Genomic DNA, 13,451 nt, shown 5'->3' on the forward strand with positions numbered 1-13,451 from the left:
TTTTGACCTGTTGCACGACGTAAATTGTCGTGCATTGCTGCACGAGCGCCCCCGGGCGGAACCTTCAAGCATTTTGCTTGATTCAGCGTCTGTCCGAAAATCCGCCAGCAAAAACCAGACTGACCCATGGTGCACCAGACACTAACGGCGCCATGTTGAAAGTGAAGGCGAAAGCTGGGAGTGATTAAAAGGATTGGGAGAAGAACGCTGCATTACTGTATACTTTTGGTTATGAAGTTTGAGAGAGTTTCTAGTTTGTTTTATAAAGGACATTTATAAATATGGGGGCCATGTTGGATTGCTTTCTACTTCCGGATGACCAGCCACAGGCGCAGCATCCCTCAAGGGACCACTCCGCGTCAGGTCAGGTCAGGTCAGGTGGAGAAAGAAGGATACCGATGAGCCGACTCTGGTGCAGCAACATAATGCAGCAACATCATATCCTGCCCCACTGTTTTTTCCCTACCGTCTTTTGCCCCCCTTCCCCTTATCACCCTCCCTTGCCTGCTGCTCCTACTCAAAGTGGCATCTATCCCAGGGAGTGTGCAGGACATTGCCCCAACCCTAGTCTAGAGGCACTGCATGACATTGCCCCAACCTATCCCAGGTAGTGTGCAGGTCTTGCCCTCATTATCTGAACTGGGGTCAGCGTCCCCAGTGGCAGCTGCCCGACCAGTGATGCCGATGAGGCCTGCCATTCTGTCCTTGATGTCAGTGAGTGGCAGGGTCTGAGGCGGACTTGCTGCCTGTCACGGCGATTATGAGACTTCTTGGCCGTCAAAGATGAAAATGGGAATGGTTACAAAAGGGTCCATCTGCTCTTGTGGCACAGATAGCCACCAAAGCACTTATACCATACTGTCTGAATGTAATACATTCTTCTGTTTAATGGCCTTGGAAGTTGCACATGGTTCATCAGGAGGATATCGAAATGGGGAGCAATCTTACCTCAGAAAGCAATCTTAATAATGTGTAAAGATCATTCATGGCAACTAGCGTGCTGAACTAAGCCTACCTATGTGTCATACATTTTAGGAGGCGATCCACAGAGTGCTAAGAGGCACCAACAGCATGAGAACAAATCATGTGTCAGATTTATAATTGAAGTCATGAAGGAGTGCATGAATTAAAATTGTACTCTGACGACCCTTGTCAGATCATTAAAGTTCTTTGGGCATTGTGTGCCAGTCCTGACCACAATGTCTGAGGCAGCGACCTCCTCAGTGATTTCCCTCCAAATCCTTTTAAATATTGATGGCAGTGGTCTAGAACCACCCTGAAGATGCAACTCCTACCATCTTCTTACCACAGCCCCCACTAGAGCTTCATTAGCCTTGTGGCTGAATCGCTTGGCACGCTGTCTGGGATCATCATCCTCCATGATCAAAATCCAAATGTAAAATGGCTGATTTAGCCCCGGTTGTACTGCGTATGTGCGCGGCCGCACCCTGCGTTAGCATTTGCGACTGGACTTTATGTGCCGAAACCTTTGGCTCCGGCACATAAAGTCTGTGGTGCAATGCCAAAGTTCACACTAACGCTCCTTGTGAACTTTCATTTGGCAAAAGTTCCTCACTCTGGTGCTAACGTTAACCCGGCACTAAATTTTTGGCTCCGCCACGAATTGCACCTGGAAACGGGCGAAAACACACAAAAATGAAAATCCAGACCATCGTCTTGAACCCATTGTTGTCTTGGAATGATGTAGCAAAAAGGAGGCCATTCAGCCCATTGTGCCTGTGCTGGTGGAAATGTAAACTGAAATCAACTTCCATTACCATATGTATGAAATACAAAAATAAACTTTTTTCCCCCTGTTTTAGAGTGCCTTGAGCCTGGGACATCGAAGACTGTTTCAATGGGCATTGACTTCTGTGATTCCACACAGGCTGCCAACTTTCAACTGTGGTAAGTAAGCCATTTATTACTCATTGATGACCTTTCTGCTAAATGCAACTGAAATATTTTAGACTTGTAGGCAGTTTGCATTCATGAATATTGAATGAGAATTCAGCTAAATAATAAAAAGCTATTATATTGTTGCATTTACTATGTTAACACAATAAATGTCAGTCTGTTTATTAATGGTTGGTTTTCTTTTAGTGCTACAGTATCTGATACAATGGCAATAATGCACATTTAAAACTCACAATGCTACTTTCATTCAATTACCGTACATCAGGTACTTAGTGTCTTTTTAAATCACAGGACTATGCATTGCCATTATAGATTAATTTTAGTGTTTGAAGGAAGGTGGGTGTTTCTAAACCAAGAAGCTTACATTCATAGTTCAGATGAAGGATGCACATCCCAAATGCTTTTTCTCTTTACAGATTTGTATTTTCAACATTGTGTTTTATTTCAGATTTTCAGTATTTACAGTTTTGTACTTGTTTTCTTATACTTAGTGTATAAAATTGGCCATTTATAATATTGGTATTCAATTAATCTTTGTGGTATAAATGATCAATTTTACATAATTTGCGAAAGGCCTACTACAGTAAAAGTTGTCAACCCTCCTGGATTGTCCAGGAGTCTGCCGGGACGATAGATTAATTTTCCCGAGCACTGCTGCAAGCAACCTAGGAGATAATAAGGAAGTAGAGTCGATTGGCAGCAATGAGATTGATTCCTGGGTTGAGGGTTGAGCTATGAGGAGAGATTGAGTAGAATGGGCCTATATTCTCTGGAATTTAGAAGAATAAGAAGTAATCTCATTGAAACGTTAAAAAAATTCTTAAGAGGGCTTGACAGGGTAGATGCTGAGAGGATGTTTCCCCTGACTGGAGAGTCTAGAACGAGGGATCATAGTCTCATAATAAGGGGTCAGCCATTTAGGATTGAGATGAGAAATGTCTTCACTCAGAGGGTGGTGAATCTTTGGAATTCGCAACCCCAGGAGGCTGTGGATGCTCAGTTGATGAGTATATTCAAGACAGAGCGATAGATTTTTGACCACCAAGGGAATCAATAGATTTGGGTCTCGGGTGAAAAAGTGGAATTGATGTAGAAGATCAGCCATGATTGTATTGAATGGCGAAGCAGGCTCGATGGGCCGTATGGCCGAGTCCTACTCCTATTTCTTATGCTGCTTATGAGAGCAGGTGGAGCTTTGATGTGTGGGTGGGGTGGCCAATCGGCGCGAGATGGGGACAGATTCCCGTTAGCAAGTTAGGCTGCACTGGAGCACCATCGGCAGTAAATTTCCCAAATAATAGCTGTTCATAATTTGTTTTGGATGAGTACTTATGGTAACTTTTCTATTTATTTTACAATAATCCCCCTCATCCTCCTTCCGCCCCCCTGCCCAAAAAAAACCTGGTTAGACAATAGTTTTTATTTGTGATAAGATGTTCTATCTATTCCTTGAAATTAATGAGGTTCTTGAAATGCTGACGCCAAGCATTCATAGTTTATTAAGCAACACATGCAATAGTACTTAGGCGTACACTTAAAATACAGTGCTTGCAACTGCACCTGATGACTGGGGATTTAAACGCATTATAGTCCAGAGCTCTATTCAGTTGATCAAACCCTTCAAATCCCAAATTCTTGTTGCAATTTTGCCACTTTTATCTCATCAGTACTACTTGGCCCTTGGCATATCTCTACATTACATACTTGGGGGTTAGGAAATGTCCAGTCGTGATGCTCCGGGCATCGTGAGTGTGGGCAGGATTGATGGACCAGCTGGTATTTTCCTGTCAGTCATTTTCATATGTTACTCTATGATGGCATGATCCCATACACATATAATAAAACTCCATAATCTGGCTTTGGTTTTACTTGCTAAACAGGTTGAGAGTGGAAATGGATCATCTGACTGTCACCCAGTTAGAGAGGCACAGTTTCATTGCTTTTAGACAGTTGATTTGTTTTAAAAGAGAAAATTCGTTTTACACAACTGTTTACAAAAAGCTTTGGCCTGCGTGTCTGTCCCCTGTGGTGTGTCCCCTGGTTCTGGACTTCCCCAACATTGGGAACATTCTTCCCACATCTAACCTGTCCCATCCGGTCAGAATCTTGTACGTTTCTATGAGATGCCCTCTCATCCTTCTAAACTCCAGTGTATAAAGGCCCAGTTGATCCAGTCTCTCCTCCATATTTCAGTCCAGTCATCCCGGGAATCAGTCTGGTGAACCTTCGCTGCATTCCCTCAATAGCAAGAACGTCCTTTCTCAGATTAAGAGACCAAAACTGAACACAATATTCCAGGTGAGGCCTCACCAAGGCCCTGTACAATTGCAGTAAGACCTCCTTGCTCCTATACTCAAATCCCCTAGCTATGAAGGCCAACATGCCATTTGCTGCCTTCACTGCCTGCTGCACCTGCATGCCAACTTTCAATGACTGATGTACCATGACACCCAGGTCTCGTTGCACCTCCCCTTTTCCTAATCTGTCACCATTCAGATAATATTCTGCCTTCGTGTTTTTACCACCAAAGTGGATAACCTCACATTTATCCACATTATACTGCATCTGCCATGCATTTGCCCACTCACCGAACCTGTCCAAATCACCTTGCAGCCTCTTAACATCCTCCTCACAGCTCACAGCTCCACCCAGTTTAGTGTCATCTACAAACTTGGAGATATTACACTCAATTCCTTCATCCAAATCATTAATGTATAATGTAAAGAGCTGGGGTCCCAGCACTGAGCCCTGCGGCACTCCACTAGTCACTGCCTCCCATTCTGAAAAGGACCCGTTTATCCCGGCTCTCTGCTTCCTGTCTGAATGTCTATGGAGTTAGGTCAGCTATGATCTCATTGAATGGCGGAACAGGCTTGAGGGGCTCAATGGCCTACTCCTATCTTCCTATCAGAGCATTTGTGTATGGAGGCTGAATAAGCATGGAATTTACCAGCATCCTGCAGGAGAAAATTAATTTTAACATCAGTATCCTCAAAATATTTGTCCCATGCATCGATAATTCAGTTGCACTATTCATAAGGTGTCACTCTGGATCATTCCCTTTGTTCTTTTACTCCCACCAACAATCAGTCTTTCACACCAGAATAAAAATGGTTAGTTGCTTCCTTGTAGTTAAAGTCAGTCCCTGTGTGTATAGTGGATTTTCTTTAAGCTTTTTGTCTTGGAGTTTCTCTATTCCTTTTCACAGTGACTAAGCTTCTCACTTACGACCATTTTAGAGACTGACCTTTGGTTAGCCTGACTTTACTTTATCCTCTCCTTCAAGTGTCTCAGATCTTTGTGAGTGGCTGACTCATTTGTGACCTATTTATGTTGTCTTCCATTGTTCCATGAAGCCTGCCTTCGACTATACATCCTTCCCTCTCAGATTTGGGAATGCAGTTTCATGAATGGACAAACAAAAGGATCCTTCAACCAGCAAGTTACAAAGTTATTCTGTTGGGCCTTGGAAGCACTGAGATTTACTCCTTTTACTTAGTACTTTCTATAACCAAGGGAGTCCTTGATGATCTCAATTTTAAGGTTCTGAATTCCTACATCTTGAAGTTCAATATGGTCACTCTTCTACAGATAATACTAGTGGTACAATTCGGAGTTTGTCTTACTTCAGTCAACCTGAATGATGAAAACTTCCATAGTGGGAGCAGGGAAACCCACTAAAAGAATCTGACGGTCATTATTATTAAGTGCACCATCAGTGCAAGGTGCTGCCTTTCGGTATGTAAAGTACCCAAGATGTTTACCTAGTTGGTGACTGCCTTGTTGAGCCATGAGGAAAAACTCATCGGCTCAATTTTAGATAGCTGGTTAGGTGCCCTCTGCAAGGTTCAGCAGTCTGATTGTGAATTGTGAACCTGTGGAATTCTCCACCACAGAAAGTTGTTGAGGACAGTTCGTTAGATATATTCAAAAGGAAGTTAGATGTGGCCCTTACAGCTAAAGGGATCAAGGGGTATGGAGAGAAAGCAGGAATGGGGTATTGAAGTTGCATGATCAGCCATGATCATATTGAATGGTGGTGCAGGCTCGAAGGGCCAAATGGCCTACTCCTGCACCTATTTTCTATGTTAACCGTTCCGTAATGCAACTGCCATAGCTTCAAGTGATTCTCAATTTGGAGAAGTCCCAATTTTGTTCAACACAACACCTGTCATTAACAGGAACTCATCCAGGAGGGTGTTGTCTGACTTCCACTAAATATGTTTGTTGCTGTCCAAGGAGAATATTACAGGAATTGGGCCATATTCCGGGTATAAGCACAATAACATTTGCATATCCCTGGTCGGATGATATTTGATATCCGACATAACTAAACTAAACCTCCTTACATATTGACTCCTTACTTATTTTCCATTGTCCTAAGAAATCATTTGAGAGTGTTAAATGTTGAAGTGGTTGCAGAGTGCTGATTTTGTGTGGCACCATTCCTCGCATTTGTGACCAGTGCCTCTCACAAGGGAAGGAACCCAGTTTAAACAGACTTGCCCCCAGGGTGTATTACATTTGGAAAATAATAGACCTGGCTTCAAAATAGTATAGGTACTGGGTCAGAATTATTTTCATGACTGAGTAGACAGCAGATCTATAGAATTGTGAGCCACATCATTCTAAATGGACATGACGCAATCACACAAACTTTGTTTCAATGACTAGCAGACCTTCTGCTGGTTAAAGCCATAGATCTGCCAGTCCAGAATAAAGTAGCAGGTAACCTTAACAGAAGCAGAGTTTAGTGACATAAGTGGACCATCCACTCAATGCTGGTGAGTTCCATTTTGAACAGTACTGATCCTCTGACAGTACAGTGCTCCCTCAGTACTGCACTGTAGTGTCAGCCTGGATTTATGTACTCAAGTCCCTGGAGTGGGATTTGAATCCACAACTTTCGGACTCAGACGAGTGTGCTACCCACTGAGCCGCAGCTGACACGAAATGAAAAAGAATTCTCGCCTCTTCCTCCTCCATCATTGACAGCCATGCCTTCAGCCGCCTTGGCCCTAAACTCTGGAATTCCCTCCCAAACCTCTCAATTTCACTCTTTCCCTGGCCCTCTTTGGCGTATTTGAGCGCACGTTACCTTGTTCCAGGAGTTTTGCATGCGCCCACCGCTATTCCTGGCACCCTACTTCATTGGCTGTAAAGTGCTTTGAGACGTCCGGTAGTCGTGAAAGGTGCTATACAAATGAAAATTTTTCTTTCTTTAACTGGAGTTAAAACTCCAGACCATTTTCCGCACAGAGGATTCTGGAATTTTGCTCCAAACTCCAGTCTATCAGGGATATCTTATTCATCCATTGGCAAAGGGAATTTTTAACCCCCGTTTCTTCATAAGCACATTGATTCTCGAGGGTTTGAGCAGAAAAATTAACAATCATTCTTGTGATTCTTTTTAACCAAGGAGGACCTAATTCTCATCACAGGTTCTAAGTTTTGACTGGCTCATTAGGATCTTGCGAAAAGGGAAATTTCAAACTCCGATTTGTCACTGCCTTCTGACCGATAGCATGGCTTTTGAGAGGTCGGCTCAGAGGTCCAGAAGTTCTGGCAGTTGATTATGATGGTGCTGGTGTGTGAAGCGTAGTAGAAACTACGTTGCATTGTTTTCATTCAAACTGCTGTTGGGAGCTAGTTCTTAAAGAAGTGTCGATTACTTGAATGTGTATAGTGAAATATTTTCAATGTTGCTACAAATTAACTGGAGCTGTTTTTTAAAATTAGTTTGTGGGATGTGAGCATCGCTGGCAGTGCCAGCATTTATTGCCCATTGCTAATTGCCTCGAAGGGCGGGGTTGAGCTGCCGCCTTGAATACAGCTGTGGCTTGCTCGGTCATTTCAGAGGAACTCTTTAATTTGCAACACCGAAAGTTTTGATTGGGCTCCCTTGATGACCAGTCCTGATTGCTGATTGGTCCCCTTGGAGGACAAGACACATCCAGCACTTCCTCTTAGCGAAGTGTAATTCGAGCCATTCTGACTGCAGAGTTCAAAAAGAACAGAGCTCAATTGGAGCAGACAGCGCTCACTCTCCCGTAGATTTTCTTCCAACTCCCACTGCCCAAGTTCCTGACGTCTTCCCTCCTGGCCTCCCCGCCCAAGTGCGTGACCTTCACACAAATGCCCCACCCGGCCCCTGCCCCTGACACCTTTCTCTACCACCCCTCCCCCTCAGTTCCTGACCACCTCATACCGAGCCCAAGTTCCTGACCATCCCCCACCCCCATAGATTCATTAGCTTTCTCTTCCCCTACCTCCCCCTGCCACAGATGGGACATTGTGTGTGGGTCGTGGATTATTGGGTATGAAGTGAATAGTGACCGTGTCGCGACATCCAGATTTCGACCAGTCTTACCATTTAGATCACGTTCACGCACTTCCCCCCCCCATCGCCCTTTTAGATCTGGATCATGTTCTTCCGCCATCCCCACTATGCACTCTGTGCCCTTTACCCCCACCACCATCCCTGACCAACTCTCTTCAACCGCCCCCCCCCCCACACCAATTCCCCCCCTCGCTCCCTCCGTCCCGTTCCCTCCCCCTCGCTCCCTCCGACCCGTTCTCTCCCCCTCGCTCCCTCCGTCCCGTTCCCCCCCCCCCCCGCTCCCTCCGTCCCGTTCCCCCCCCCCCTCGCTCCCTCCGTCCCGTTCCCCCCCTCGCTCCCTCCATCCCGTTCCCCCCCTCGCTCCCTCCGTCCCGTTCCCCCCCCCCTCGCTCCCTCCGTCCCGTTCCCCCCCCCTCGCTCCCTCCGTCCCGTTCCCCTCGCTCCCTCCGTCCCGTTCCCCCCCCCCCTCGCTCCCTCCGTCTCGCTCCCTCCGTCCCGTTCCCCCCCCCCCTCGCTCCCTCCGTCCCGTTCCCCCCGCCCTCGCTCCCTCCGTCCCGTTCCCCCCCCCCCCCCTCCGTCCCGCTCCCTCCGTCCCGTTTCTCCCCGCTCCCTCCGTCCCGTTTCTCCCCCCCCCTCGCTCCCTCCGTCTCGCTCCCTCCGTCCCATTCTTCCCCCCCCCCCCCCCCTCGTTCCCTCCGTCCCGTTCCCCCCCCCCCCTCCGTCCCGTTCCCCCACGTCCCGCTCCCTCCGTCCCGTTTCCCCCCCCCCCCCCCCCCCCGCCCCCGCTCCCTCCGTCCCGTTTTCCCCCCCTCCCTCCGTCCCGGTCTCGCTCCCTCCGTCCCGTTCTCTTCCACCCCCCCCCCTTCGCTCCCTCCGTCCTGTTCTCCCCCCCCCCCCCTCGCTCCCTCCGTCCCGTTCCCTCCCTCCGTCCCGTTCTCCTCCCCCCCCCCTCGCTCCCTCCGTCCCGTTCCCTCGCCCCCTCCGTCCCCTCGCTCCCTCCGTCCCCTCGCTCCCTCCGTCCCCTCCCCCCCTTCGCTCCCTCCGTCCCCTCGCTCCCTCCGTCCCCTCGCTCCCTCCGTCCCCTCCCCCCTCGCTCCCTCCGTCCCCTCCCCCTCGCTCCCTCCCCCCTCGCTCCCTCCGTCCCCTCCCCCCTCGCTCCCTCCGTCCCCTCCCCCCTCGCTCCCTCCGTCCCCTCCCCCCTCGCTCCCTCCGTCCCCTCCCCCCTCGCTCCCTCCGTCCCCTCCCCCCTCGCTCCCTCCGTCCCCTCCCCCTCGCTCCCTCCCTCCCCTCGCTCCCTCCCCCCCCTCGCTCCCTCGCTCCCTCCCTCCCCTCCTCCGCTCCTCGTTCCCCCCCTCCCCTCCCCTCCTCGCTCCCTCCGTCCCCTCCTCCTCCCCTTTCTCTCATCACCACAGATCCAGTGAGGGGACTTCTTCTGCCGAGCTGAGGAAATCATGGCCCACGCTGCATTAAGCCGCAACTGTGGGGTTCTGCGCATGGCCGGCTGGACCTCTGACAGCAAGCATGCGCAGAAGGGGACACAAATGTTTGTGCAAATAATCACTTCGGTCTCAGAGGCAGTTAATCGTCAACCACATTGCTGTGGGTCTGGAGTCACATATAGGCCAGGCCAGGTAAGGACAGCAGATTTCCTTCCCTAAATTACATTAGTGAAGAAGATGGGTTTTTAACGACAATCCGATAGTTTCATGGTCACCATTTCTGATGGTAGCTTTTTATTCTAGGTTTATTTAATGAACTGAATTTAAATTCCCCAGCTACAATAATTGGATATGAACTCATGTCTCCAGATCATTAGTCCAGACCTCTGGATTACTAGTCCAGTAACATAACCACTATGCAACCATTCTGATGGCGGATAGTTTCAATGTCGTGGGCAAGATTTCCATCAATCAATCGCATGACTTGAAAATAATGTGCATGTTTTTATCAAACGTGACTGTCTAAGCTTAGAGACCTCCTAAGATTTGGAGTATGATGAAACAGTTGTGTACAATAAGGGTTCAGATTGGGGTTGTCCTTCTTGGAAGGATACCACTTTGGGGGATGTGGATGAGGTTAGATATGAACAAGAAAGAAATGCTGCTTCTGCTGCAGTAATAAAAATAATTGCACTGCACTTCTTTCAAAATTATGGCTATCACATAAAATCAAGTGTTAATCTTCTCATTTAGTGGGAGTGCAATAACACTTGCTGCATGCTTCAGAGAGCTAATTAGAACAAATATTTTGTAGTGTATATACTAACCCGTCAAGTGGTAAATTTACTCTGCATTATGAGGCATGCATACATTTTTCATCTACTGTAACAACCCTGTTTTGATGAGCTATGGTAATAGCCTGAACTCCCAAATTTTAAATGTACACAATGTTAGGCAAAATTGTGTTTCAATTCTCCCATATTGGGAATGTTAATTTTTCTCTCCGGTCATTGAGATTCTGATCCCATAAAGTTTTTTTTTAATTGACGCAATCAGTAACCTATTACAACAGTATATCTCTATTCCAATATAACTGAATATGGCACCAAGCTTTTCAAATTTAGTGATTTCATAGACTCATCTGCATCTGATTTGTACTGGAGTAGTTTCATTAACTATGTCTCGGATGGGATTACAAAATGTGTTCCTGAATATTACAGCACAAGTTTTGTTGTTGGTTTTCTGTGTGATGGGTATGGTTTAGGGGTTGACTCTTGTTACATCTTTGATATGGTCAACTGGTATCGTCTCCTGTGAGTTTCATGCAAATCAGTGTTTTATGACAAGTATGGTCTGTGGTATTCAGAATGAATAAAAATTTATGAGTTTCTGAAGTGTTGCCTAGTAATTGTTTATTACTTTTCTGTAAGATAAAATCCAGATCAATGATAGAGAATGCTGCTCTATGATTAAGGTGCTCATAAATGGCTTTGCCACAGACATCAAAAAGAGGTCTTTATTATAATGGTTTCAACTGTGTGAGCTGAATGATCAAGCAGAGCTGTGACTAAAGTATGGTTCAGTTTGCAAAGTGAGAAGACTACCATCTCAAAAAATAAGTTGATGATGTTTTAACTTGCATTTTTGATCATTTTGACATAACGACCAAAACAAATTCTGTGCTGAATGCTATTCTATATATAAATATTTGTGTACAAAGCAACGGCTTTTAATCAAAAAACTGAGATATCTGACAGCACTTTTATTTTTATATTGATTTAAAACTTGGAGGGCACTTGTATGGGTAGAACTGTTGAAATAAAAGTTAATTTTATTTTAAAGTAGTTGCTCATCTCTGAATACCGCTGCTCATCATGTTTGCCTTCTGGTCCCTCCGAAGAAGTATTGAATCTTTCAGCAAATTCGATTGATCTTTTAGCAGTGTAATCACAATTACTCACCTCCTTAATTGGCCTGCTTGAAATCAGAAAATGGAAACTGATCGGCTGTGTGTTCCGATCAATAGCTTTAGAGCAATACTAACGGGGGCAGGGGAGATGGAGGTTATAGCGAGATCAATTGGCCTGAGGTGTCAATCATTGTGCGTGGTTTTGCATGACAAACACTTTGCTTGACTGCAGTGGATCTCTCTCGCTTTCTATGGAATAGGTGAGAGCTCGGATGAAATTGTGCCTGAAAACTGATACTATAATGCATTTGGTGTGTAATAGCATAAAAATGTTAATCCAATGTGAAGCTACTTTTGTGTTTATTACAATTAGAGTTGCAAATAAAACATTGGTCTACATATTCAGTGTTTGAAGATTACTGACCGGATTTACATCGGGTAGGTGTCCCAATGGATCATTGAGTTTATTCAATGTGTAGCTGAATCATAAAGACCAGGAAGGTCCCTGCTTCAATTCCTGCTCTACCCTGAGTTGGCTTATTAGGGAGGGAAAAATCTTCCCAGTGCCCACTGCTCATCACTATTTATTGATCTTTACTACAAGTATTGATGCCCTTGATTGGGCTTGACTTTGATGCCCTTCTCTTCCTCCCCCTTCCTCCGCTGACTGGCAGTCAATCGAATCACACAGGAGTCATAGTTTTTTGGGCAAGTTATTTGGGGATGACTTCAGTTGTGGATGCTACTGTACGTAAGCAACTAACTTATGTCTTCACATGGGGAGGACATAAAATTGCCACGACGGGAAAAAGATTTTTAAAATATATATATTTTTGATATTTCATGATGAACTGCAAGAAGTCCACAACTCATAGAAATTTACAGCATGGAACAAGGCCATTCGGCCCATGTCTGCCGGCCGGAAAAGAGCTATCTAGCCTCATCCCACTTTCCAGCTCTTGGTCTGCAGCCCTGTAGGTTACGGTACTTCAAGTGCATATAGAAAATAGGTGCGGGAGCAGGGCATTCGGCCCTTCAAGCCTGCACCACAATATGATCATGGCTCATCATGCAACTTCAGCACCCACTCCTGCCTTCTCTCCATACCCCTTGATCCCTTTAGCAGTAAGGGCCACATCTAACTCCCTTTTGAATATATCCAACGAACTGGACTCAACAACTTTCTGTGGTAGAGAATTCCATAGCTTCACAATTCTAGGGGAGAAAAAGTTTCTCCTCATCTTGGTCCTCGATGCCTTACCCCTTATCCTTAGACTGTGATCCCTGGTTTTGGACTTGCCCAACATCGGGAACATTCTTCCTGCATCTAACCTGTCCAATCCCATCAGAATTTTATTTGCTTCTGTAAGATCCCCTCTCATTCTTCTAAATTCCAATGAATATAAGCCTAGTCGATCCAGTCTTTCTTCATATATCAGTCCTGCCATCCGGGGAATCAGTCTGGTGAACCTTCGCTGCACTCCCTCAATCGCAAGATTGTCCTTCCTCAGATTAGGAGACCAAACTGCACACAATATTCAAGGTGTGGTCTCACCAAGACCCTGTACAACTGCAGCAAGACCTCCCTGCTCCAATACTCAAATCTTCTCGCTATGAAGGCCAACAGGCCATTTGCTTTCTTTACTGCCTGCTGTACCTGTGTGCCTACTTTCAATGACTGATGTACCATGACACCCAGGTCTCGTTGCATCTCCCCTTTTTATTGATCTGTCACCATTCAGATAATCTGCCTTCCTGTTTTTGCCACCAAAGTGGATAACCTCACACTTATCCACATTATACTGCATCTGCCATGCATTTGCCCACTCCCCTAACCTGTCCAAGT

The 13,451-nt window shown here is 46.1% G+C and overlaps 1 protein-coding gene across 1 annotated transcript in view; it reads left to right on the forward strand.

Moving 5' to 3' along the window:
- The window catches only part of ap3b1a (adaptor related protein complex 3 subunit beta 1a), a 319,942-nt gene that overhangs the window by 261,885 nt on the left and 44,606 nt on the right, over nt 1-13,451 (forward strand). Inside the window, exon 24 of the mRNA XM_070879808.1 lies at nt 1,824-1,908. Within this exon, the coding sequence (XP_070735909.1) occupies nt 1,824-1,908 (85 nt within the window). The remainder of the gene's footprint in view (nt 1-1,823; nt 1,909-13,451) is intronic.

Source organism: Pristiophorus japonicus, chromosome 1, assembly GCF_044704955.1.
Source record: "Pristiophorus japonicus isolate sPriJap1 chromosome 1, sPriJap1.hap1, whole genome shotgun sequence".
NCBI classification, from domain to species: Eukaryota; Metazoa; Chordata; class Chondrichthyes; family Pristiophoridae; genus Pristiophorus; species Pristiophorus japonicus.